The sequence below is a fragment of the Anopheles darlingi genome, chromosome 3 (genome assembly GCF_943734745.1).
Source record: "Anopheles darlingi chromosome 3, idAnoDarlMG_H_01, whole genome shotgun sequence".
NCBI lineage: Eukaryota > Metazoa > Arthropoda > Insecta > Diptera > Culicidae > Anopheles > Anopheles darlingi.
In genome coordinates, this window is record NC_064875.1 from 40,159,122 (window position 1) to 40,185,938 (window position 26,817).

Consider the following 26,817-nt stretch of genomic DNA (forward strand, 5'->3'; position numbering starts at 1 on the left):
GGCACCTCCCCCCATCTTCCGTAATAGCACTATTTAACGTTTATAATGTATCTCAAAGATATTTAACTGAAAAGGTGTGTATGTGTAACTGAAAAGGTGTGTGTATGTTTTAGGGACAATTATTATGTCTAAATCATCTTTTTATCTAGCTGGAAGGGACGGGGGCAGGTACAAGCGATGTACTAGGTATGTACTCGCTCCCTCTCCATCCCTCCTCCACTTTCCACATGTATTTCTGTCTCCGGCTCATTCTATCGGTTATCTAACGGCAAAGCTTTGAAATGGATAACCGCTAAAATTATTTGAATCGGTTGAGGTGTATGTTTTGGTTTTTTACCGGCGGCGTTTCAATTTTTCAACGTCCAGCTGGTGTCAAAGACGGTCGTTTCAAATTTTCAAATCAAAAAGGTTTTCGAATTTTCGAAAGAAGCTCTTGCGATTGCGTTTATACCCTCGTGTTCCAGCATCGGCATTTCGCACAATGGGAGTGAAGTGATGCGGCACTTGCGATTCTTGCGGCACATGCGGCAACTGCAGTTATTATTTTTTTCTTAACCTACCTACTCAAATCTGAGGCTACTTTACAGCAGGAAATATCTATTCTGTTTGTTTCATGCCCGTAATATCAGTCAAAGAAGCGATGGAAGCGAAATTGAAAAACATCCCTAGGCCTGCTTGATGCGTCGTTGACCATTGTGAACGCAGCAGCTGCGTCTGCCGTAAGTGTCGCTTCCTTTAAACGGATCACCTGCTCTCAGGTGTCTTTTTAACCCTTTTTAAACCTGTTTCAATCCGGCGAAACAAGAAACAATAGTAAAATAATAATAGTACATTGTGGAATCCGGTGTGAACGGTGCGAAGAAGATCCGGGCTGGCGGTCGAGTGTGGTGACATTTCCGTGTCTCTTCCGCGCCTGCTCGTGCGGTGTTGCTGCAGCACTTGTTATCAGCTGGCCACGAACGACCCGATTCCCGGCACATTTCGGAACGGTATCTGGCCAAGGACGGTCGACGGACATTCAGCGTCGCTCGGATTGTTCTGCCGTTCTCTCCGTGATTCGTCGTTGGCGCCATGGTGGTGCTGTTGTGGCTAGTTTAGCGGAACACCCACTCGAAATCCGGGAGGCGTTCGTCTCCTCCTCCCCAAAAAAGCTGTGGTTTCAGTTGTTTCGGTTGTGTTCTGTTTCGTGTTGGCGAAGAAGCTCTCGGGATTGTTGTTCCGGGGCACAAAATACGTGTACGACCGTTGTGAGAATAAGTGATTGCGACACGCACGAGATTCATCTCAGTCGACGCCGCCGTGAGTCATCTCTATTTCTTCCCGTCGTCGCCTGAATAGTGTTTATGTTGCTGCAGTTTACCGGGAACCCGGGGGACACACCGTTTAAGTAGGCTCGAAATCCGCGGATTTCGTCATCGTTTAGCACGATTCCAACGCTCGATTTTGGCCACGCAAGGGCAAAGAAGAACGTTAACCCATCGCCAAGGACCGAAAATCTCGCGACCGGTTTTTGCTCCGTCCTGCTCTCTCTCTCTGTCTCTCTGTTTCTCTCTCTCTCATCGCGCTGGCCATAAAAAACGCGAAAAAGGAAGCTGCTGGGCGACGACGTCTAGGCGCGGCTTCTTCAATTGCTGGTTATTGCGTGCGTGCAATACCCCCGGCGCCGCTACGAACCGGCGGAAGGTCAAAGCCAAAACCTCCCGTCTCCACCCCCCCTTCAGCTCACCTTCGACGGCTGCCCAGGGTTCCGGTTTCCCTCTTGTTGCCCAGGGGTCACAGGTGCACGCGGCTTTTAGGCCTGGTTTAACCCCGGGTTTTAAGGAAAAAGGGGGCCGTGCCCCTGGTGAAGGAAGTTGCAAAGAGTGACGTGTGACTTGAGGAGTGGGTTCGGCGACTTATCAACATCGCGAAGTGACCGCGCGTTGATAAGCGATGAGACCACAATTTGAGCAAAATGTGATGTTCGGTTGTGTTGTTCTAATGTTCTGTCTTCATTCCATTCAATACTTCTTCTTTTTCTAAATGCGCTGTGAATAAAGTGTGTTCTTATCACCTCGAGTTTGCCTTATTTTCCCCGCAGCAGCCCTCTTCGTTCTGGTCGATTGTGAATGTTTTAAAAAATCGTGAATTTTAGTTTATCACCTAGCAGCCACAAATCGTGTGGCGTATTTGTGCATGTGTTTCTGTGCGTGTGTTCTATTGGTTTCCAAATCTGTTCCGTGTGTTCCGGCATTTGTGATCCAGTTCTCTTGATCCAGCGTTGTCACAACTGTTCAACGGATCCCAGTGTTTGGTGCAATTCAATTGGCGGTCAAGTGAAGAATCTTCTCCGCCCACGAGGGAATCGCGAATAGTGTCCACCGTTTTTCGAGTGACATAGAATCGAAAATGGCCAATCCCGGCTCACTGCGGCATCTGCTGCGGTGCTTGGGTTCGACGAGGTTGGTGTTGTTCGGTTCGGAGCCGCTTACTCGCCAGTTGCCCGGGAATCTAGTCAACGGTTTAGCTAGGAACCAATCGGCTGTTAAGGTAAGTAGTAGCCACTTTAAGTTGTTAACTTCGTTTGTGAGGAGAAATCATAAAGCGTCGCTTTATGCTGGGTTGGGTTGGTACGGATCAGATGCGTTACTAAGGAACGTACAACGCTTGGGAAAATCACTTGTTACTCATCTCAATGACGAATGCTATTTCTGATCAGTAAATGCTGCAATAGTAGGATCTAAGATTTAACAACATCATATAACGCATTTCTAGATAAAGTTGCGCAAGTAATGTTGCTTCTTCAATCTTGCGTCGCTATCGATAGATAACAAAGTTACTTATCTGTTTGTAGTCATGACGCGCCAACCCTTCACAACTGTGGTTTGATTGATTTTGTTAGACCCTTCTTTGTAATGGCTAGCATATTTCAAAGACTCTCGGTTGAGGAGACGACTTGCTAGTAAAGGTTTCTAGAGTAAAAAAAAACATTCGGTACAAAGAATTCTCATATAAGAAGACTAACACCTGAGTCTAGGAAATTCTAGAACAGATGGCAATATGTATGCGAGATCCTCCTAATCCTAATCGTCTGGTTCTGAAAAGGACGTAAAGAATGGCGAAAATGACTGGAATTCATTCTATTCGGAAATCTAATTATTCCAGTTTCGTTATTTTGCTTGATTTGACGGAAAAATCAAATGCAAACTCAACTCTTTGTTGGAAGTCGCAATATACTCGTTTAGCAAAATGTTCCGCAAACAATGCAAATATTCTTATTGTCTTTATTAGATGCAAATATAGCAAAAAGCAAACACGCCTCTTTGCAGCAAACAACAGAAGTTGAAACTTTTCTGAAAACTGTTTCGTTGCCTCAAATGAGAATATCGCTTTACCCACGTTACTATCCTTTATTCATACATTATCGGACATAAACAATTGCTCTTCTTTTGTCGTTTAATAACAGAGCTATTTAAGTAAATGTGTGTTGCAAAGTTATCTCTAAACTTGGAAAACATGTTGACAAATCAATAAATAAACGTGTTTTGGTTGAAAAGTCTATCCTGCCCCATGGATTACTGTGATCTGGTATTATGGACGAGTCTGTATCGTCCTTTGAGAGCTAATTAAGTCTAAAGACTTAATAAATAGTATGCTTTTCATTTTCTTCGAGATAGCTCTTGCGCTTGCTCTAATACCTAATGAACTTTATTTGTGAAAAATATTTCTTTTCTTGCAACAGTAGGATTTGACCTTCCTACAAACCAATTTCTTTAACATCTGCATAGCGTAGACAAGCCTATATAGCTGCCAGAATGTTGCAACTTCCCCAATAATTTTCTTTAAAATAAATGCGATTAGTCATTCGCGTTAAAAAATGGCTACAGTACCTGTACCGCTTATCAACATTCAAAAGCCAAAACTAAACGGACCTGAAAAACACCCTGCATGTAATCGACGCTTGTAAACGAACACTTCTCAACTACCCCGGCAACGGTGCTGTGCCGGTGGTATGAATGGAAAATGATCCATTTTTCATCTGCCCAACACAGTACGTCGCTATGGGTGAAGTACCGACAACGATGACGATGACGCCTTTGAACGATGTTTAACGTTTGTCATTTGACTCCCTCTGGGATGCGCGTCTAACCTGTTGTTGCTTGAGGCTTTTCCCTCCCTCGAACCAGGGAACTGTGCGATCAGGATATCAATTGCTTCTCATCCCACTCACACGCACATTCACACACACACAGTCTGGGTGTGGGAACCATCGCCGGATTCTAGGGAAGTTATTTTCGGTACGGCCAAAAATCTTCCGTCCCCAAGGTTTTCTGCGAGGAAACGAGGTGGCAGAACACAGAAAACAAATTAATTATTTCGCCTTTTCCTTTCGCTTTCCGACGGAAAAAATGCATTTTTAATGGTTACTTAGTTTGCGGCCTACTGTTGCGGTTGGCGTTAAAACGAAAGGATCTTTTCAATTTATAAATGTCTCCCCTTTCTTCCTGCATCAGATCAGCGATCAATTGATAAATGCTTGGCTTGGTAGGTCGTGGTGGTGGACTGGGAAAACATTTGTAATTTCCCCCCCCAAAATTTTCCTCCCAATGACGTCATTTCGCAGATGGAAAAACGAAGAATTTAATAAACGATTACAATCATGCGTGTACTCCATACGATTCGTTTCGACAGCTTCGACGTTGAACGTTTACGAATGTGTTGATCATACTTTCACACCTTCGTCTCGCGCATTGCGAGGCCAGCACCTGGGCCAGCATGCAAATATTGTTGAATTTAAATACGTTGGCTCAAAGGTTCAGCGTACCAGCTGCTGCTGGTGTTGCAGCAGCACCATCATTACCACCAGGAACGAGAGCATCAGCGAGCGAGCCGAGATAAAAATAGAAAACCCCCACGCGACGGACGCACGGTGGTGCGTCGTGTTCAGTCTGGTTTTCGACTTTGTAAAACATTAGTTAAAAATCGAGTGGCGATGGTTCGGCCCTCAGATGGTGTATTGGTGGGAGTTTTTGGCGATGTGATGCTCGTCGAAAGCGAGAAAAAAAATGGAACGCACCACGCCCGGAATGGGTCTGATCCGGTGTTAGTGGTGGGTGTTTGCGTTACGGAAATTAGCATACATCGTGGATGGCTCACAGTTTACCCACTTCACATCAAAACATGACATATGTTTCGGTTTGCCTTCGTCCCATGCACGTCCCGCTCCCGGGTAAGGGTGGGAGTTAACACACAGACTGTGGGTGATAAGGATGCGCATCTCACACGTGGAAGAAGGATAAGACCGTTGCTCGACCCTCGGAGCGTTGATGTTGGCCCCCGGTATTATGGGTGTTTGTTATGCTTTCAGAACCTCGCCGGTAGCCTCGCGAAGCTTGATTATTCTTATTAATCCATTTCACTCTCTCTTTCTGTCTTTTTCGTTGTAAAACATAACACGAAAAGAAGAAGAATGTTTGCCAGTATTCGGTACGCATAATATCATCGAATGAACGGCGGTTATGCTGGAATGTTTCGCTGAAAGTGAACCGGAAAAGCTAATATTATCATAAGAAAACCCCCGACTGCTGCTGCTTCGCGTATACGTTAATCTGTTTTTATGACAATAATTTATGATCCAAATAGAATGGGGCACCTCACCGGTTATGTTACGGTCTTTTATTGGTGGCCACTCATAGCCCATCGGTACAGAGGAGGAGGCAGATACAACAGCTGCTGCTGCTGCTTTCATCTTATCTCGATCACGTTCGATAACGCGCTACAATATTGCAAAACATTGCAACATGGCCCCGGTTGTGCTCTTGTTCTTATCAAAGCGTAACCTAAAGCCCCCCTTTTTTCATTATCATAAGCTGGGCCTTTCTTTTGATGATAAAATGCAAGCATTACTCAAGCAGAGTGTGACAGCAAAAAAGGTTCGCGACGAAAGATCGACCCTTACCCGTACCCTTCGAATTCGATGGATTAACGTTGGCGATTAACACTTCGGCCGGCCGGCCGGCGAGATTCTATGGCGGCGCTTCTGCCTCATTTTGGCGTTTTTCACGTGCTGCCATCGAATGGCCGCAAGTAACACCCAGAATGCGGCATTCCCCGACGCAATAATTCATCGAAATCATGCTAATTGTTGTCGAAATGGCACGCAAACCGCTATTATTACCAGCCACAGCAGCAGTAGCAGCAGCAGCAGCAGCAGCAGCCCTTTGGACAAAAGTTCAATTGAATCGGTCGGCGGTGCTCTACTGATTGGCACGTGCACCGCCATGCCACGTCTGGGCGGCACCAAGTGCGGCCTTGAGCGTCGGAACCATTTACGGGTCGCAGCACCTGTCAACTGATTTTTCGATGGCCGGCGTCGCCATCATCCGCATCCGCATCTAGGCGCATCTGCTTTTTTATGTTATGGTTGCCATTATGTTGTCGGAGTGTTCTATTTGGCATTTTGTCCCTTGCCAAGAAGAAATCCCTGTTTTGTCGGAACTGCATGGTGCAGGTTTTTGGGTTTGGGTTTTCTCCCCTCTCACTTCATTTGGCAACATTACCCCCTCCGTTCCCGTCGTTGCTGGTTTTTTTTTAATATAATGTACAAGCTTTTCCGGGGCGAATTGATGCTCCGATAAACGCATGCGAAATGGTGTTTGGAAGGTCGCCAACATAAAGGCTTCCAACGCAGAAGCAGGAAAACCTTGTCGCATCCGCGTGGGCAGCGCGTGTTGTGGCCGCGATATCATTGTGTCAAGGTGTGTTCTACTCTGGTCTGGTTGTTGGATTGGAAAATACTGAGAAAAGCGGTGCCAACTGTGACAAAAACACGAATAAACTCGAATTCGCGGCATCGAATAAACCAGAAATCGTGTTCATTGTTCATTGTTCTGATTGGTAAAAGTCTGGACCCCATTAGCATCAAATGTCCACTCCAACAACATTATGTTGCGCACTGGGCTAGACCCACGGGCCCACATTTCCGGTACCCGGTACCCTCATAAGGGCTGCTCCGATAATGGATCAAGGTCAAAAATAGACTTTCGGAACGATCCGTCCTCTAGGCCGCCGGGTAGCGAATGGAATTCTGTTTTTTTTTCCCTCGAAACAGTTTCAAAAGAAGGAACAGGTGAGGTGGTAGGTTGGGTTTGGTATGGGCCGGTGGTAATGGGGTTAGTGCCTCCATTCTCGTCTCGTCGTTGCCACTGGTCAATAAATCATGAATTATTCAACACCGAATGGACATTTTCGGTTCGATTTGTTCGATTTTCTTTTTCCATGATGCTGTACCGCCGCCTACTGGTAGCGTCCAATGTGTCCTACTTGTGTCCTTTCTCGCACTGTTCGTCGACTCCAGACAGAGCGCCACAGATTGATAGAACGAGAGGAGTGTAGGAGCGTTGCTTGCAGCTTGGAATTAGTGTTGTTCGATTTGGTAAAATGAGGGAAATATTACTTCCATTCCAGTGGACCGGCGATGATGGTTGATTGCAACAAGCAAAAGTCATACCCGTTGTCAGTTGCACAGCTTTCACCAATTTGCATAGCGCGGACAAAGGCGCAGTACCGAGGACGTGCCGATTGAGGATGTTAATGAGAAAAATTGGATCTGCTGCTGTTGTGCATGATGAGCACCGCACGCCTTCCACCTGGCTGACTTTCTCGCTCTCGCTCTCGCTCTCTCTGTCTCTTGGATGTCTCTTGGTTGTCTCTCTGTTCTGCTCAACTGCTGATGTCAAGTGACGTTGATCCGAATCGAATCTCATTTGTCTTTGGCCTGGCAGACAGGGCAAGTGACATCATCTTCGGAACTGACAGGAAGTCGAGTTGGCCTGTGTTGTTGTCCTGACAGGTACTAGCCCACCACCTCCTAACGTTGAATCCAATTGTTGGAAGGAAACGCCTGGTGATTGTCCCCGCCTGTCGTCTGCTTCATATAGGAAAGCCCGAAACACCGAATGACAATCAAAGCAACCGTAGCGTAAGTTACCCTAGTAGCAGCAGCAGGTGTGCCTGGAGTGAGCATAATAGACTCACCGGCGGTCCAAGCTGTCGTGTTATTGAAAAGATGACAAGTAAATATGATGCCTTTCGCTTCCGTCGAGTCTGTTTTCTAGGTATTTTCCGTCCGTCCGCATATATCCGCAAAACTTCCATCGCTCGCGTCCTGTCGCCTGTGCGCCACACCCTGGTTTATTGTTGTGCTCCATCATTCCTTCTGGTTTTCCGATTCCGGCACACCCAAGTAGGCGAAGGTGTGTGTATGGTGCGTGCATGGTGGGGCAGTCTTTTTGGCTCCATTTTCGCCCTGCTGTCCTGTCACCCAAAGGTGTTCATACGCATTTCCGTTACGCATTCCGGGAGTTTTCGCTTTCCCGGGAAAGAAAAACTGCCATAAATATTCATGCCTATGGCGCGTGCGAGGCGGCGTGCGGTTTACATTTCTTTGTGGTAATATGATTTTCCAACTTTGTCGCTCCGAACCTTCCGTGAATCGTAGAAGGTGTCGCGGAATACAGGCCACGGAATAGAACGCTTTTTCATGCTACTGTCAGCTGCTACTACTGCTGCTGGTGCTACTATTGTCACCGAATTCCCCGCGAGTGTTGAGTAAATGAAATGGTGGAAATTGTATCTACATTTCAATCAAGGCTTTTAATTAAAGTTTGGCCAAATGAAATGCCGTCTAGAGGGGAAGGACACGTGAACATAAATTGATTCTTCTGGCCTGGCCTGGCCTTCCACTCTGCTAGATAAACAATAAACTGACCCGAACGATTTAATAGACTGCGCCATTTTCACACACACACACACACACACACACACACACACACGCACACAGAGCAATCGATCGTGCGCATATTAATGGCCAGTTTGGTCGCTTTGTTTGTTTGCTCATTTTCGTCCTTGCGTCCTTTTAATGCAAATTTAATTTGCATTCGCCTTCGATTTATGTTTCACGATCGCGAACCGGTGAACATCCGGCATGCCAATTGTTCAATTGTTCTACAGTTCCTTTTTTGGTTTTGAGGTGGCGCATATTTTTATTTTGCATTTAATTTTTATCGACACTTTTGGGTGGCAGAAGAAGAAAAAACGCCAAGTGCTGTGAGGGCGAAGCTGCTAATTTAATTCCGACCAATCAAAATGTGCAATCGAAGCCAAAATTGGATCGCTTTCACAAGAGGCACACGCTGTTTGGGGGTGTATATGCAAGACTGTGCGCATCGAACGGTCGAAACGGACGAGCGGCCCAGACCCGGATTTTGGGGGCCGATTTATTCAAGAATAAATCATGATTGGATTAGCGCAGCTATCCTGCAAGTGTCGTGGCCACCGCCACTACTGCTACTGCTGCTGGTTGATTGATTCTTGTTTTTTGCATTCCTGATGCCGCTCCATTTTTTGCCCCTTCTTTTATCCACATTCTGATCGGCAGCATTTGGAAGCTCTGCATCAGTGCTTTTCAGATTGAGCGAGACAGTGATGAGGGTAAGTTTTGATTGACCTCGACATTGGGCGATCTCTGGCACGTGGGCCAACGCGTGGTGTCTAGTTTATGAGCTTTATCGCCGTCTCACAACAAGCTCATGCTGGTGCAATGCTACGGAAGCATAAACAATGACACAGATTGCTGATGTGGGGTGTTGCACCACAAACTGGTTTGCGGTACCAACTGGCAGAGTGACATCCATCGAGTGAATCGTGAAACGCGCGAGAATGTCCTGTGTCAGCGGGTATTGTTTGCGATGCAGAAACTATCAGACAGCTTGAATGGAAACTGTCATCCAGGCGGTTGAGGAATGATGTCCCGTGGCTACAGTGTGTTTCATAGTGATCACCACACGCAAGTTTTGGATCTGAGAGTAACAAAAATACCGTTTATGTGTTGTTTTGGGAACTTAAAAACGAAACTAATTGTGTCCCTAAATAAAAGCCCCACTCAGACATTTTAAGTTATTGCTTATTGCCTAAAACTGATATTTCAAAACTCTCTTTCAAGTGAGACTAAAAGGTGAAAATAAAATTGTTTATAAGAGGGACCCTTTGATATAAATAATGTTATGAAGAATTAGGATCGTCGGTCTGCAATCATCTTTATTTCTTCAACATGAATGTGTACCATATTTCGATCAAATTTCAATTGGATAAAGTATTCCATAAAAATTTCTTAAAATTTCATTATATCTAAAGCCTTAAAGCATTGTTATGAACTGTCCTTAGTGTACGAACAGGTGCGTTTTAATTAGGATTTTAAGGTTTTCAATATTGCTGAACATGCTAGGCAAGTTCTTCATATTAAATAATGTTTGTGTAAAGCAGATTCTATTCGATACCAATTAACAACAAGATAAGGGAAAATATGCTGCTTGGTTGTCCTCATTATGTTGAAACAGAAAATTACAAGATAAGCGCACCAGACAACGCTAGAGATCTCACGTATGAAACATAAAACATTTTAATCGTGTAAAGGCCTCTAGTATATCCATTAAAAATCATGTTATAATAATGCCATTATTGACTTGCTGACAATTGAGTTTTAACTATCAATAAATGTTGCCTAATAGTCCATAGGATGTCTCTGTTAACATAGACAAATCGTTTAGTTTGAACATTAGGCATGAACGGCGGTTTTCGGATCATGGAAATCCAGAAATATATCAAAAAGTATGTGCAAAGAGACAGGCAGGTTTATGTCTATTTATATTTAAACCCCTTAGTGTGGGTATCATTATGAACCGCACTGTAGCATAAAATTGAGTTGTCCATTTCGCGAGCACTTCTAGCTGGAGGTCATGTTGCGGTACGATAGTGTATCCATCTGCTCCCACTCGAATAGTACATCCTCACTCGGTAGCCAGTTTGCTGAACTAACCTGATCCAAAAGGATAAAAAAATGTTAGTTATTCAATGTTAGGCTTTACTGACAATCCAGCGGTTGTAGGACAAGTTCCTGTTTGTTTCACTTTTTAATTGGATTCCTCTCTGGTTCCCTTATATCTGGTCGATGTTCGTGTATTTCATAATCCTCAAAACAGATCCCCTGTATACTCGCGCACGTCCGATGAAAGGCTCAAAGTGATTTCAGATCACGCTAGAGCTTAAACACCAGCTGTAGCTGCGGTTGTACTGGACAAATTTTTGAACTACGTTACACGCTAAACTTTAAGTGAATACAAGCTTCGTGCCCCATTTTGTAGTTTCCGTTTTTTTCAATCGTTAGTGTGTGTAGAGCACAGCGAACGAGGCCAGTAGTAGTGCCCGGGCTGCAAATTAGTTGTCAACATATTTTGGCTTCTGCTTTGCCCTCGCAAGCATTCTTCGCAAGGAGATCTCTTCGTATGACCTCGGATCGGCTCTCAGCTTGCACCGAAGTTTGTTTATCTTCAACTTGGGATTTCGTGCAAGTGGCAGCATCTCACCCAGCAAAAGGACGCTATATGCTAGCTAGCGAGATGGTACCGAGACCGAGGGAAGTTCTTTTTGCGAATGAACACCACACCGGGTACACACAATCGGAGAGCACTTAGGAGGTTTCAAGAAGTAGCCTCACCATGGCCGTGCTCTGGCGCGTTTAGTCTTTGCAACTCGCTCCCGCTGCTGCTGATGCTGCTGTCCGCTTTTTTCCCCCCGAGGCTCGAACATTCCGATCGTAAGAACAAATGCCACGTTTCGTTTTTTTTTTTGGGTTTTTGCTGTCCCACTGGTGCTGTCCACCACGATGGTTGGTGTGCCTACAATGTCGGATAGTTTTTCCATGGAAATCACTGGGCATCACAGCAGTTGAGAGCGAGGACCATGCGTAAAAATCCTACAATTCCACCCGTGGGGGAATAGGAGCTGTCCCAAAGTTGTTGGACACCACAGTGTGTTGGGTTGGTTTCAGATTACAAAATGGAGCGAAAAAGCGAAATCGTACGGCTCTATGGCTCTTCTAGCGGCCTGAGCACGATTGGCCGAGTGGCGCTTTTGCTCGCCCTTTGACTCTGTCCAACGATCCACGGATTTTTCATTATCATAAAAGCAGTTCACTGGCCCTCGAAAATGTTGTGTCCAAAGTTTCGGTTTCGAGGGAGGGTAGAACCGCCAGCAAGAGTCGAGCGCTCCTTCGACGCATTCCGACGACAAGGCGCTACCACCGGCTTCAGAAAAAGACCAAACGGAAGAGACATAAAGTCTGGCTCTCGGATCGCTTTATGGTGGTGACCACGATATTCGCTGGCGGATCCGCCGGAATGGGGAATGCAAACAGAAGCGCAAAGCGGCGGCACACTCCCTAACAAATATTAAGTGTCTAACCACGGGCTCTTCAGTGGTCTCTTCTAGCCATCCCCCTCCCCCTGGAGGTTAAAAGCATTCCGTTGCTAGGCCCCCTAGGTCACCTCAAACCATAATCGGTGCAATATGGCCAAACTCCTGGCCTGAAGCCTCAAGCAACCGAAAGAGATTTATAATCGCTTAGTCGCTTTGCCGAAGGGGAATTGGAAGGGGTTCCTACTGGTGCGGCATCATCAGAAATATATTTCTGGCTTCTGGCAAATCCGGCGAACGACCGGATCGTGTGTCTTGAAGGTACTACTGCTCCTCGAAATTGACAGTCAATGCTTACCATTCTACTTATGACATCTTTCGGCATTCCAGTGCCATGCTCCAACGCAATCATTTTCGTGCATAATTCCCCCATTGACGTCGGTGAAGACGACCGCTTGGAGCTTAACCTGAGTGTATGACCTTCCTTCACGCACACACCGACCTCTGTCGCTGCTCTGGGATCGTTACTCTACCGATACCAGACGCTCGATGACATTTGCTATCGAAAGGTTTGCGTGATAAATTTATGGACACCATCCATGGATGGAGGCATCCACCCCAAAAAGGACAGGCCCTTTAGGCGCCATTGTACAAAGACGAATGTGCAAAGACACCAAGCTCGAGGCTCGAGTGTTTCGTCGCTTCACAGCACACACACACACACACAGAACACAATGATGCCACTGAAGACATGAAGCGAGCAGCCGAGCCGAGGAGCTTTCTTCTCGTTAGCGTTAGATTTTCATCCTTCATTTCGAGCAAATCATCTGCAACCGTCTGTGTCCGACGGGGGCCTGCCATCCATCCGTGCTGTCAGTGCCTTTTGTCTTATTCCGACGACGAAGAAGACGTTCCGTGCTTCCGGCGCACACAGGGCACCCCCTCCCCCCTTTCATCGCTCTTCACCGAGGGCGAGGGGCTCCAGTACAGATGATATACTTAAAATTGTGCAATTTACGGGAAATAATTTCTCGCCTTCATTTCCACCATGCTCCATGTCGCTAACTCGGAGTGAGTGCGAAAGAGAGAGAGAGAGAGGCTCCGACCAAAATGGAAATCCAGTGCGCTGGATCTTATATTTTGTAATGCTTTTATCCAGCCGAGTCATCTGGAAGCTAAAGCGACGCTGCGCGGTGTCTGCGGGGGTGAGGATTTGCCAAAAATTAACAAAAGCCAAGCCAAGTCAACCCAAGGATAAAATATCAAATTAAGAATCAAGCGACAGCCCGGCGCACTCGTCAGCGTCTTGGTGGGAGCGCCTCTAAAAACAGCGCCAAGCGTTCATTGTCGAAAGGGCAACTCTCGTTTGTCTACACACACACACACACTCTCTATCTCTCTCTCTATCTCTCTGCCTATCTTCCGGTAGATTTCGTTTCTTATTTCGCATCAGCTCACCGAGTGTTTACTGATTTCATTAGACAAGGCGCGAGGCCGAAACACCTCTCAAGGACCCCAGGGAATGGTCTCATTACACAAAGTACCCGGCGCCTCCATCACCACTTGATTACTGGCTTGATGTGTTCCATATTACCGCTATTTGTGTGCTTCTATGCATATCGTACGTTAGCATGCCATGGGGGTGATGAAAAACGAACATGGCCATCCATCGTATGTGTAGGCTAGGCATCATTATTTAAGTTTGATTTAGTGGAAAGCTCAAGATCCTGCCCTTCGGGACACGCGGGGAAACTTTGTGGCGCCATCGCGCCATTATTTCGCTTTCGGTTCAATTAAGCAAAGGCGCATAATTGATGCCGATGCCATGGAGGTGGTAGTGGTGGTGGTTTTGCGCCGAGGTTTTGGGTGTCGAGAGCCCCTAAGACGACCCCATCTTGGCGCGTAGACCCTAGGACCTCGGTCCGGTGTGCAATTTCCGAAGGGGATTCGGTCCGCGAACCATACCCGGGCATCGGTATCGTAATTTCCTACCTAGCAGCAACTCTTCACGCACACACACAGCGCCACCGTGCGATTGGGAAAGGTCGATTGATATTCAAATATTGAAATTTATTCATAGTCTGTAACGAACGGTGGCCGCGTGCGATACGACAACCGCGCGGACCGCAAAGATGCAAGATTTTACTATTATAATGGGAGCGAGAGTGAGAGAGAGACAGAGAAAGCGAAACGTTTTGTTTGTGCGCGCCAGCGGTGGGGTTCAGTTTAAGATTCGCCGGGCAAAACGGTTCTCGTCCCCTCCTCAAGTTAAGTGCCGAGAGCTTGCAGGAACAATCAGGATGGTTAAGCCCTTTTCTTAGTTGCTTGCTGTGCAGTATGGAAAGGTTAACCTTTATGGCGTGGCTCCGTCTAGCCGTCCGTCGTTGCCATTGGATACATTTGAATGGCATCTAGTGGTGGTGGTGCCCATTAAGCGCGATCCACACGCCACGTTTCTAGCGCTATTTGTATCTGGGCAGATCGCATCGTAGCGTGTGGACAGTGAAATCGCAGCAATTCGACATTGGCGCAGATCTGGAAAGATTTTAGCAGGAGAACATTAAAATCTATCCAATTTACATACGCTCCACCAAGAGACGTTCCACTGATTGCAATGATTTCATTAAGGATGTTTCTACAAACGCAGAAAATTTTTGTTGTGGTAACGAAAGAAGAGGTACTTTTTTGTACGACGACAACAGCTGATTTTGACAAGCTGAACGCAAGAGTTTGCTTACATCTGTGTACGGTGCGGGCTACACTGCAGTGCAGTGATATGTGTTTGTGGAACTGCATCGACCAAGTTATTTCGCGGAACTAATGTATGTTTTGTCCGTTTCACTGTAGAAAATTGATTGTAGCTTCAAAGAAGCAAATTATTATACGAAAATAATGTATCTTTGGTGTGCTAAAAGTTATGTTGTTTGTGATTCACTGTAGAAAATTCCACTTATCGGAGCTATTTTCGACTATGAAAAAAGTCTCTACATATACCAATATTTTATGTATAATTGTTTCGTTGTAATTTTTAAATATATCGCCACGAAAATGTTCTGCGTATGTATCAGAACCTTCGGACTTTAATCTGCGCAAATACAAATACTACTGACATCGTGTGCATCAACCTTCAACGTGTGGACCGGCCTGTACTCCGTTCCATCTCAGCAACGAAAGGTCTGTGCTTTCGACGACGATTCTCGTTAACTGTACAGTCGGTTCATTGTTTCATCGATATCCCCCCAGCTGCTAGGAATGGTGCCTTATCACACATGATTTTCGCAAGTCGTCGATTTGGAATTAAACATATTTCACCAACATGTTGGGCTTTTCAACCTAATGTCGACACGGAACCACAGATTCTTATCAGTCGTTTCGCCTTCTATTCACGTATGTCAATGTCGTGAAAATGGGAAAACCACGTTGGTTTAGCATCCAATCAACCTGCCCCCTCCCCCTTTCTATGATCTTCTTCTGTCGATTCGGTGTATATTGGTTTAGGAATTCATGCAAAATATTCCATTCCGAACACAGCCGAAGTCCGTAGCCAATCCTTTACCTGACATTCCGCTAGACTGGAGATGCCACATCACTGGAGCCACACTGGATGACATCCCTGGACCATGCCGGCTGGTGGAGGCTAGCGCATATTTGCCCAAAAGATTTATCGATCGGCAAACGCCCTCGATTTCTCGTCGCTCGCTGCTCTCTGGTTTCGATAGCCCAAAGCCACGGAAAGCACCATAAATCCTCTCCCTCCAATCTCTTTCGATGGATCGTGAAATTCAATTTTGGAGCTTCCGCGTACCGGACCCCTTTCCCGGGTTCCGCTCATCACCACCGGTAACAGATTAGGAGCCGCTGGTTGCGCTACACATTCGTTCGTTCAGGTGACTTTTTGATCTTCAACAAACGAACGAGAACGGCGTTGTTCTGTCCAGTAGAATATACGCCCGTAAGCCTTCGGCCCGTTTTTGAAGCTGAACATCACTAATGATAAGCGACAGCGGTCCCTGTTTAGCCGGTATGGGTTCATCAAACAATGAGGAGCAACTTTTTCGGCGAAACAATTTACCTCGCCAAAAATATCATCAAAGGCTGCGAAGAGCAACCATGGGATTTGGGATTCCATTTCGACGGGTCGACGGAGAAAATTAAGAAAACATACTTATCTCACACAAACTTCTTCCATCGCCTCAACGCTCGCTCTCTCTCTCCCCGGTGGGTTGAATTTTTCCAGCCCCAAAAATGTGCGTGTGCGAGTATGTTTGTACAAGACAAATCTGACACGTGGTCGAACCGCAACGCAACGCTCGACTTGGTTCGACTCCACTAGTAGGCCGCTCGGTGCTACGGCAACGTTGACATCGCCAACGGAAGCGCGTGTATGTTAAGCGTTGGGCCGGGGCCGGTAAACCGGTTTTCTTTTGCTTTTGCGAAAATAAATCTCGTTTGTCCCGGATTTTGTGTGTGTGTTCGCGTGTGTGATTGACCACCCCCCCCTTTTTGGGGGGGTGAAAGTTTTGTCCAAAAATTCTAATTTTAAAGTTGATAGAAATGCCACACCATTTCGGCAGCGTGTGAATGCGCTGTGGTTACTGTTCGTTTCATGAGAGAAGAGACCTCCCTTGCCTTTGATAACGATGGCACTGAGGGATGGATTGCCTTCGAGTTTAATAGTCGAGTCGAATAATTGGCATTCCTAGCCCACGTCCACAATACTTGCGTTTGTTTGCATTTCATCCGCATCGCCATGTCAACTCAGCCAACAATGTGTTTGTGTTAGAATTTCTGATTTTTTTATCAACATTAACTGTGTCTGCACTGTCAGTGGAGACAGTGGCTTGGGATAACTCCGACGAAGAAGCGTATATCGAACAGCAGACGTGTCCGGTATCTTTCAGATAAACATATTTGGGTTTGGTGTTCTTATCGCAGCACACCACGTGGCAGCATCGAAGCAACCATCGTCGCACGCCATCGTCTACCGAGGGTTGATTGATTACTTAACCAACCGGTACACTGTTGCTCCCTAAACGGATTTGTTATCAAAGCAGATTTACGAACGGCAACTCCCGTGTGTGTGGATAGAGTGAATCAAATGTGTTTTTTTTCGATTTAAATTTGATTGACAATTGCCCTCTGCCTGCCTGGTATGCCCGTCCGCTGGCTCAAACTAGGTCTTTAAAAATGTATAAACTGAATTGATTGTAGTTCTGGTTGTTGATTCTGTTACGCGGTGCTTATCACCGATCGGGGGCATCACTATCAATAAAGTTAGTTGGTTCAAAGTAAATACCAATCAATGGTCGTATTATGTAAGCATGTTTTTAGTACCTTGTTTGAGGTTGTCCATTTCGATAAGATAACATTCGTTGGCCACCCCCTATTGTAATTGCTTTACTTTAAATCTCTTTTGATGAATAGGTAATTACGAGTGTTTGTTCTATGGTTGCACTATTTATTAAATAAACAGTCGCTCGCTTGAGAAAACTTTTTCAACTATACTTCTCACATGTCTGGTGCGATTGGGATCCAAGCACTCCAGCTCCTTATTGTCGATCCTTATAGAATTAAAGAAAGAATGTTTTCTTTTACGATGATTCGCTGCGTACACCGTGCCGCGCTGACGGCTTGATCTTGATAGTGACTATGTTTTTTTGGGGGGAAGGGGGTTTGGGAAATATGTTTCCACAGAAAGCTTACCATTTCGGGGTTCGGCTCTCGACCAGCCCGTGTAGACTCATGATGCCACTGTGATGGGGACCCTATCACGGGTCCGTATCCGTTTCGTTTTATTGGTCTCACACTGCGATGGTGCAATATGGGAAGGCAAACGCACGTAAAAGTATCCGAGTGCGAGAAAGCTTGATGCCGCGCCCGTCTTCGTCCTTTAGGCTGTCTCGCACCGTCTGACCGTCTTTATGCTTTTGTGGTGGTACTGGTGTAGCTGTAGGAAATCGTGACTGGTTTTAATCATGATTACGCCGATATTAGTGACCGTAATTTGTTTTATGTTTGCCTTTCACAATGCACACCGTATCGTCCAGTCCTGTGAGCGTGTAAAGACACTAGTAAAGTGTGTGCGTTTGCGTGTGCGTGTGTGTGGTCACTTGGAAATCATTCCTAACGACATGCAATCGACAGGAACACAATACGCGATGCCCTAGTGCAACGCTCGAGGGATTTGAACACGGGATGTAGCAATCACCTCTCTTCCGCCTGGTGTGGAAAGTATTGATCGACCACGAATGGTTTGTGCATTAATTGAACATGAATTCAACATTACAGCAAGTGAGCACACAAGTGAAACGGGTGTGTCAGTCCAAGATGAAAAGTCCTTTTTTTTGGGCTGGAACGATTGTAGTGCCACGAAATCGCCTATCCAATGAGATGTTCTGCTCTGGTCTATTGTGGCTTGGACAGAAAGTACGCCTTATGTCTAAATCCTTCCAGATAATCCGGCAACCGGAGAGGATATGGTTATTGTTACGGTTTCGTTTTATTATTTCCAGCAAACGCTATCTTTTTGGCCAACAGCCAACGTGTCTCGAGGTCACGAGAATCTTGATTCTTGGTTCTGCTAATCCGGGTTGGGCGTTAAACCAATTGATGTAGCACAGTATGGCACCAAAGCGTAAGCTTAGCATGCAATATATTGCTATGTTATAAGCAGTGAAGTTAAGTAAGCTTAACTTTTGTTAGTCACTTGTATTTATTTATATAAAGAGATTTTTAAGCTTTCCAGCACATGCTATGGATACACCAATAGTGTAACTAGTTTTGAAATAACTATTTTTCAATAAATTATTGTAATGGAATTGGTCAGTTAAAATGAGTTGAGCATTTCGCCAATCTTCAAAAAGGATCTTTACATCATCCGTGACAGTGCTTCTTACCCTCGTTTCCAAGGATCAACACTGCCGTGACCAGGATTCGAACCTGGGTTACTACGGCCACAACGTAGGGTCCTAACCACTAGACGATCACGGCTGCTTGTTGGTTGCAGTTTTCTGATCGAACAACTTGCGCTCGACGCCCAAACTTATGTAGGTCAGCGAAACGTTCCACTGGTCCAGAGCTGAAGCAGCGGACCGAGTTTGTGAGCGGCAGCAGTGAAGGGGGAGGCTCAATTTATTTTGCTTATCCCGCATTTCCGAGGGCCTAACTCGACGCAAACAATGACCGCTACTTGTGGTGCTTACAAGCAAAGTAGAACTGGAAGCATGAATGCAACGAAGAGTGTAGATTTGTCTGTATGTCATTTGGATAAGAAGAGCCAATACATGTCATGTGATGTCAGTCTACCATAAAACACTGCATAAATGATTCGTTCGCTATCTTCTAAGATCACTCTGCTATCTTACCCTTAATGCTGCCGTTCTTTCAAGAAAAACGAATCGTCTTCAAGAACCAAAACCAGAGCAGATAGACAACAAAGCTATCCATTCACGGGGCTTATCGGTTTGCTTGCAAATGCGTCACACCCTCACCGCACATGGTGGTATCGTGTGGTGTGGTTAAACATTTTTACGCCATCACTGCGCCACCCATTAAAGGAAGCAAAATAGTATCAGCAGCCCATGAACGCGTGGGACGTGTCCTGCATGCTGTTTCACGAGGAATACTATCCGAGAACTCCGACCGAGAAGAGCTGTGAAGCTTCCGGAGAGTTCGAGATCAACGATGTATCTCGGTGTGTTGTTACTGTGAGCTCTCAAAGTCGTCTAAGTGAAACGAGCTGGAAGGATTTCATAATTCGTACGTGCAAAGGATCGGAATGCGGATAAACCATCGGTATGCGCAACCGAGCAGAAGAATGTCTTTCATGTGTTTTATCAACCGTCAAAGGTTCTAGGAATGGAGTGGTATGTTGCAAATGCTATTCATAGTACCGGTTTGTCACGAGAACGTCATATAGTCGAATATGTTGCATACATAATAAACATCTCGGATAGAGTGGTCGAGGCACGGCTTCCTGAAAAGAAGTAATTTGGTGAGAATATTGACAATCTGACAGGATTATTTACACAAGGGCGGAAAGCAAACATTCCGCGTGACGGCAGCAGTCATCATGCCATGCTGCTGAAGAGCTTTTTAATATGCTTGAACATAGCTCAGGTGTCGTTTTGTTATACCTTGCGCATTCCATTCTAGTATTCTAATTCTTTCAAGAAATCGTATCATAAGAACCATACGAAAATAAACTACGAAATATTAAGAGAACTATGTTCTAAGGGGGCCTTAGGTATTTCATATTTTTCAATCCCATTGATTTTTTTATATTTTGCCATGAATGCTGGTCCGTTGAAGAATATTGTGTTGCATCGATCGAAGTAGAACTGAGAAAAATATTGATTTTTTAACAATCGCGTTTCATAAATGGCACAATGCATCTCGCTATTTGAAAATTTGAAAACTAATGTGCACACTATGTGCTAGCTACCGGAATAGTTTATTTTATCAAACTTGTTAACCGTTTTTAAACATTTATGAAAAGCTCTTTTTTTTATCAAAATAGTAAAAATAATCACTTTTCCAACTAACAGCTTATTTGAATTCCTTTCGCCCTTTGCTTCATTTATATGTACCCAGTTCTCTGATGACTCGCCGTAAAAAAATGAAACAGAAAAGCAATATTTTGTAAAAATTGTAAAATTGGAAAAGCTCAACGCTATGCTACCTGGCGTAACTTATAATCTGGCAAAAGAATATAGATTAGATAGGAGAAAGCTACGGTTACCATTGAAAAAGTGCGGTTTTGAAGACACACCTTCCTGAAACAATGGCATTGGTGTACGTTTTAGCAAATACTCCTCAAACTACGACCAAATGTTCATGAAAAGTTGTAGTTTATTATGACATTCAGGTAAAACAAGTCAAATGAAATGGTTTCTGCATTAGAAATTCTTAAAAAATGAACCTTTTTTGGCTTCCCTGTGAGCTAAGTTGTAGCTAAAAATTTTATAGTAAGCTATAACTAATCAGAACATAATGTTTCGTTTCTCGATGTAATGAGCCACACAAACTTATCGTGCAGTTTTGAAATAAAAAGAACTGTTTGCACAACTTCATTCGCTGCAGTCTAATGGTTCTTTTGTGTCCGTAAATTGAAACTAGAAAGGAACTTTTTTCATAAAAAGAGTTGAGAGAGATTGATTTCAAAGCTCAGTCCGTTAAAAGCCCACTGCTGCTTTGCTACTGCAGCCATGAGTTTCCGGTGGTTGCGCTACGATAATGCAATCTAGAGTGTGGATAGCAAAGACGAAGTCTGCGTTTTTCCTTTGTCCATTCACCAGATCCTGCACGTTGACGGCTCACTGTCAGGGGAGATTGATAGCTGATAGATGTTTACGTACGACACGACATAAGGATTATGCGAGATCCATCCACTATTATGCCTCGCGCGATAACGACAACAGTAAAAACTATTCTTGCCATTGTTACCGTTGATAGTAGCCGGCCTAGGCTGAGGATTACCAAGATAAATGTACTTTCAACGATATACGATGCAAAGGAGGAGGAGATTGCCAACACGGGCGAGCGCGCGCGCTCGCTCTCCCCGTGTGTGTTGTGGCCAATCTGATGGAAAAGCCGTCTTACGCTTTGGCACCGGACTTCTTGAGTCGCCTTTTGCATCATTTATATTCACCCAGTTTTCTGGTGGTTCGCCGTGAAAATTACCGAAAAACAAACCAAATGTTTGACGTTTTTTCGGTGCTCATATTTCATTCAATACTGTGCCGCCGGTACTTCTTTCTTGCCGCCAGCGGTGTTCTCGTAGGCTCGAACCGATATGATTGTGTTGTGTGCCCGGTTGTTTATCATTTTTAACGGCTTTTGGAAGGCAATTTCATGGATTTTATGTTATTTATGTTTATTCGTCACAAAAGCGTCCGTCCTGCCACGATGGTGCCTGCGGGCGCCTTTGAGGCGTCAGCTTTGCAGGATTTCAATTTGAGATCATAAACCCACCGCCGGGGGGATGGTTTTTATCGGCTGTTTGTGCGACAAATACACAGCAGGACGTAATGGATGAAGTGAGTTTTGTGTAATTGGAACGATGCGTTACGTATCCTTAAAGCCTCAGATTCCAATTTGCAGTAACACAGGAGGCATTCTCTCGTTCGCTTGTGGATGGTGGTTTTTTTATAATATATTTATTTGGCAAAAAATTTGAAAACAAAATGCAAATAGAGTAAAATGGAACTCACAACAGCTGTATTACGCGCACCTCCATTCTGGTTTCAATCCATGCGATGGTGGCTTCCAATTCAGACCGAAAAATTCAAAACCGCATTTTGGTTGAGCTGCTGCTGTTTCGGACAGCCAGCATTCATCGCGACCACCACCACTTCCATGGTTCGCTCGCATTCCGTTTTGGGGTGGGGTGTTTGGAGCTTTATTTTTGGTTTACTTTCACCGTTCATGGGGTGGGCTCCACGGTGGCTCACGGCGCGGCCGTGCTCCAGTTTCGATGGTGCTGGAAATGCACAAAATTCAATTCCAACGCGAGGGCTGTAACAGCGAGCGTCTGGAGCCGTGATCGTCTAGTGGTTAGGACCCTACGTTGTGGCCGTAGTAACCCAGGTTCGAATCCTGGTCACGGCAGTGTTGTTATCAGGCACTGTCACGGAAGACGCCTCTGGGATGTTTTTTCCTCGAATTTTCCTTTTCTCAAGTACACAGCAGTACATTTCGGCTCTAAAAAGTTCCAGCAACGGCTTTGTCAATAAAACATCAGATGATTCCGAGTGTTCCCACTGTAAGTTGTAATCCTAGCAAATACCGGGTGAACGGAGTACGATAACGATTCTCTCATATTTCTTGGTGTAGAGCCATAACCGATAAACAGTAGTAATCGTGGTCTAACTTCGCCCAAACTTCGCGGCGCATCGAAATGAAACAAAAAAGAGAATCTGTACGCCCACGGTAGATGGATTGACGGTATTGAGATGTTTGGCAGCTCTCGGAGGAACCATTTTGTAGTGATTGATTAACCAACTTGTACATCTTTCCAACTTTTGTCCATCGATCGATGGGAGATGATGGTAAAGTGGTCAGTAATGAATGTTCTGAGATAATGCAGCCTTCAGCTTCGCTACACATCTCCACCGGTACCCTGATGTACTTCTTCCGACAGGACATGAATCAGACACGCTAAACGAGAAAAGTTGGCAACACAATTGGAAATGAGGTTAGTGATAAATACAATCTTAATTATGAGCATTCTTTGAATCCTAGCAGGCTACGAATACCAGGGTTTATAAATTTCTGTTTCCTTTTCCACCCAAACCACTCAATGAAGCATTGATTAAAGTCTTTCAAACACGCACCACATGTATGTATGTTTGGGATCGATCGGACCCCCAACTTAGCCTCTACCGTTCCCACAACAAAATTCTATAAAATATGAACTTTTGCGTTCTAGTAATGCTTCCGTTCCGAAATGCCGCACCACGTGGACCTTCCGCAGCACGAGGTAGGGAAGTGATTACCACTATTACAACGCGGAAACGGTTCGATAGGCTGGCTCGTTGATTAATCATTAAGTTCCTTTCTCGGCACCCGCACGCACCACCACCAGCACTACCATCGCTTGTCGATCCGTTCCGTCTCAACAGCACAACAGTTTGACCCCCGAGTACAACGGTCGATGTCTGAGTCGGTCCGTGGTCCCGGAACCTCTAGAAAGAAGTGACGCGTGTCGCAGGTGAGCGATGGCATTCGTTAAATCATAATTAGGTACTCCTGAACCTAGGAGCACATTCAATGGGCAGCGGAGCATATCGATTGAGTTGAGTAATTGTGATAAATAACTAAACACATTTACACGAAAGTTCTAATCGAAAGGAAGCACGCCGTCGACCAGGGCTCGTCGTCGTGTTCGTTAGTAGGTCATTTGCTTTCACTCAAATTGTAAGACTGAAGTTTAAAGTCGTAGTTGTTGTACATTTGAATCGCCAAAAAAGTGGGCAACGATTCTACCAAAAACCCGAAGCTGAATCACTTCCCCAAAATCAGTTCTTGGCCAAATTTAATGATCTCGTTAGTACGCATTGTATGCTCGAAGGAGCATCAACGTCTTGTGCTGATGAAACAATCTCTCGTCTTATGCTCTTTGGTCTATCTATGCAGAAGAAACAACCGAAGTTATTTACAGATTGCGCATTGGCTCTGGTGCAGCACTGACCTAGCTAGTTACGGGCTAGGTCATCTGAGACATCAAAACCGACGTCATTACGTGCCTTCAACGTAGAACACGAGAGAACTACTCCCCACCCCTGCTTAGGCAACGGTATCCTCTAGCGGCCAATGATTGTGTGAATTCGCTTGCCGTATTCTAAACTTTGCTACTTTGATGCTGAACCCAACCGGGCCGGGCAGAACCGGAGTGTAGTGCTGCACCATGTTTTGCCAGAAGATCGGACGGGACAGTTAACGTCGTTTTTGCTCGAGCTACGCTATCAACGAGCTTGAAAGGTTGATGTGGCTGATAAGACGGAAAACTAATTACTCTCTTGTGCCCGAAGTGAGAGAGGTCGCGTTGAAAGCTGGTTTTATCTTTCGTTGTTTTACATTTCATTCCTTAAGCGGGATCAAACGCTAAATAGAAAAACTGTTCTTTTATTAATTATTCTGTAAATATTCTCTGGCTCTTCTTTTTCAGAATGTTTCGTTTCGGGGCTCGAGCCGGCTGTACTGTACCGTGTCAGCGGCAACGAGTGGATACAGCAATCGTGGCAACAGTCACCGAAGCAGCAAAAGAAGCAGCTTCATTCGCAGTGCGATAGGCCATCACGAATATAGCACCGCCAGCAGCAGCACCGCCAGCAGCGGCAGCACCAGCACTGGCGGCAGCAGTATCACGCCTGAAGGTATGTTATGATTGCCGCATTTAAGACGAAATGCAAATCGCGCTCTCGGGGCGTGTGTTGAGTTGTTGTTGCTGCTGCTGCTGCTGCAAAGGGGGAAATGACGCGCTTAGTAGCAGCTCGACGTGACGGTTGACAGTGCGCAGAAAATGGCGTTTTATTAGAATGCATACAGCTAGCTAGGATAGCTAGCTAGCGACACTCCAACACTGGGATGGCCAATTCAAACAGCTCACTCCTGGTGATGCTGCTGCTAGCAAAACGGAGTGATTTATGCTCGAACAAGCAAATCTCATGCTCGGCCCCGGCCTTGTTAGTGGATGGCATTTGACAAACGTCAACACGATGAGTAGTTGTTGCTGTTGGATCCTGCCTACTTTGCTTAATCAAATTACCTTCTCCGGTTACTGAGGACAATGACTTCCATCGTCGTCGTCGTCGTCATCGCCGTCGTCACCAAGAAACGGAAGCACACCGGGAAAAGCTGGTTTAACCATAATGTACTTTATTGTCCAGATTACTTTCGAACGAATAACATGTAATAAGAGGGAGCTAGCTACTACACAGCTGCTGTGTGGAACTACATCGCACTTGCAGAGTAACGATTCTCTTGCTTCTTCTTCTGCTTTCAACGAAACGCGACAGCATCCTCAATACCGTCACCACCAATCCACTATCCGCCGCTGCTCTCTTAAGCATCAAACAAACGCTCTACCGCTACGTTCGCGAATAAATTACAACAAATTGCCATTACCGCTTGCTACGACTTCTGCTGCTGTGCTTCTATAGCGCTTCTCTTCCCTGATTACCTGCTCTGTGAGATTTCATTTATCTTTACCTCAACTCCCCGTTTATTCTGAAACACTGTCGCGGCGACAGTTGCTTCCAATTCGCTTTCTCTCTCTCTCGCCCTCTCTCGCCACCACACCTGGCCACACCTCGGTTGCGTTCAGAGATTGGAATTTTGGTAAAATGTATAGTATTTACACCTTTTGAATGTTTAAAGTTAAAATGAAACCAGCGCCTCCAAGGAAGCATTAAGCGGGGACCACCTCCTACGGTTGTGTTCCTACTTTGGATCATCTAGCGTGTTCTGTGCGCGCGTCCGAGTGAAATAGCATATTGGTAAAAAACCAAAACATACACCTCAACCGATTCAAATAATTTTAACGGTTATCCATTTCAAAATTTTGCCGTTAGATAACCTATAGAATGAGCCGGACACAGAAATACATGTGGAAAGTGCAGGAGGGGTGGGGGAGGGAGCGAGTACATACCTAGTACATCGCTTGTACCTTCCCCCGTCCCTTCCAGATGGATAAAAGATGATTTAGACATAATAATTGTCCCAAAACCATACACACCTTTTCAGTTAAATATCTTTGAAAAATACATTATAAACGTTAAATAGTGCTACTACGGAAGAGGGAAGGGAGATGCCATTACATTTTCACTGTCGAAAGATAATATTTGGGTAGTTTTTCGCACCATAAATTGATTTAATCTCATGTTTAAGGTTCTTGTTCATTACACTGGTTATTTAACGGCCAAATTTTGAAATGTTCGGCCCCTAAATGTATGCAATTAGAATCGGTTAGCCTACCGAATCGGTTGAGGTGTATATATTGGTTTTTTACCAGCATATTTAAAAGATTTTCTAGAGATATAAAGATAAAACACGATAATAAGTCGCTCCCTAAACGAATCTCCAAAA

General features: G+C 45.2%; 1 protein-coding gene and 2 non-coding genes across 11 annotated transcripts in view; 2 read left to right on the top strand and 1 right to left on the bottom strand.

Moving 5' to 3' along the window:
• The first annotated feature begins 700 nt into the window (after positions 1-700).
• The window catches only part of LOC125957714 (calcium uniporter protein, mitochondrial), a 97,709-nt gene continuing 71,592 nt past the window's right edge, over positions 701-26,817 (top strand). Inside the window, exons 1-3 of one of the 9 annotated variants that reach the window (XM_049690598.1) lie at positions 701-719; positions 2,084-2,529; positions 24,899-25,106. In XM_049690598.1, the coding sequence (XP_049546555.1) occupies positions 2,389-2,529; positions 24,899-25,106 (349 nt within the window). In that variant the 5' untranslated portion in view covers positions 701-719; positions 2,084-2,388. The other 8 variants (XM_049690596.1, XM_049690595.1, XM_049690597.1 and 5 more) reach the window with 8 other exon arrangements.
• On the bottom strand, positions 19,150-19,221 carry Trnah-gug (transfer RNA histidin (anticodon GUG)). Its single transcript has one exon. It is a non-coding gene; the product is annotated as a tRNA-His (tRNA).
• On the top strand, positions 22,768-22,839 carry Trnah-gug (transfer RNA histidin (anticodon GUG)). Its single transcript has one exon. It is a non-coding gene; the product is annotated as a tRNA-His (tRNA).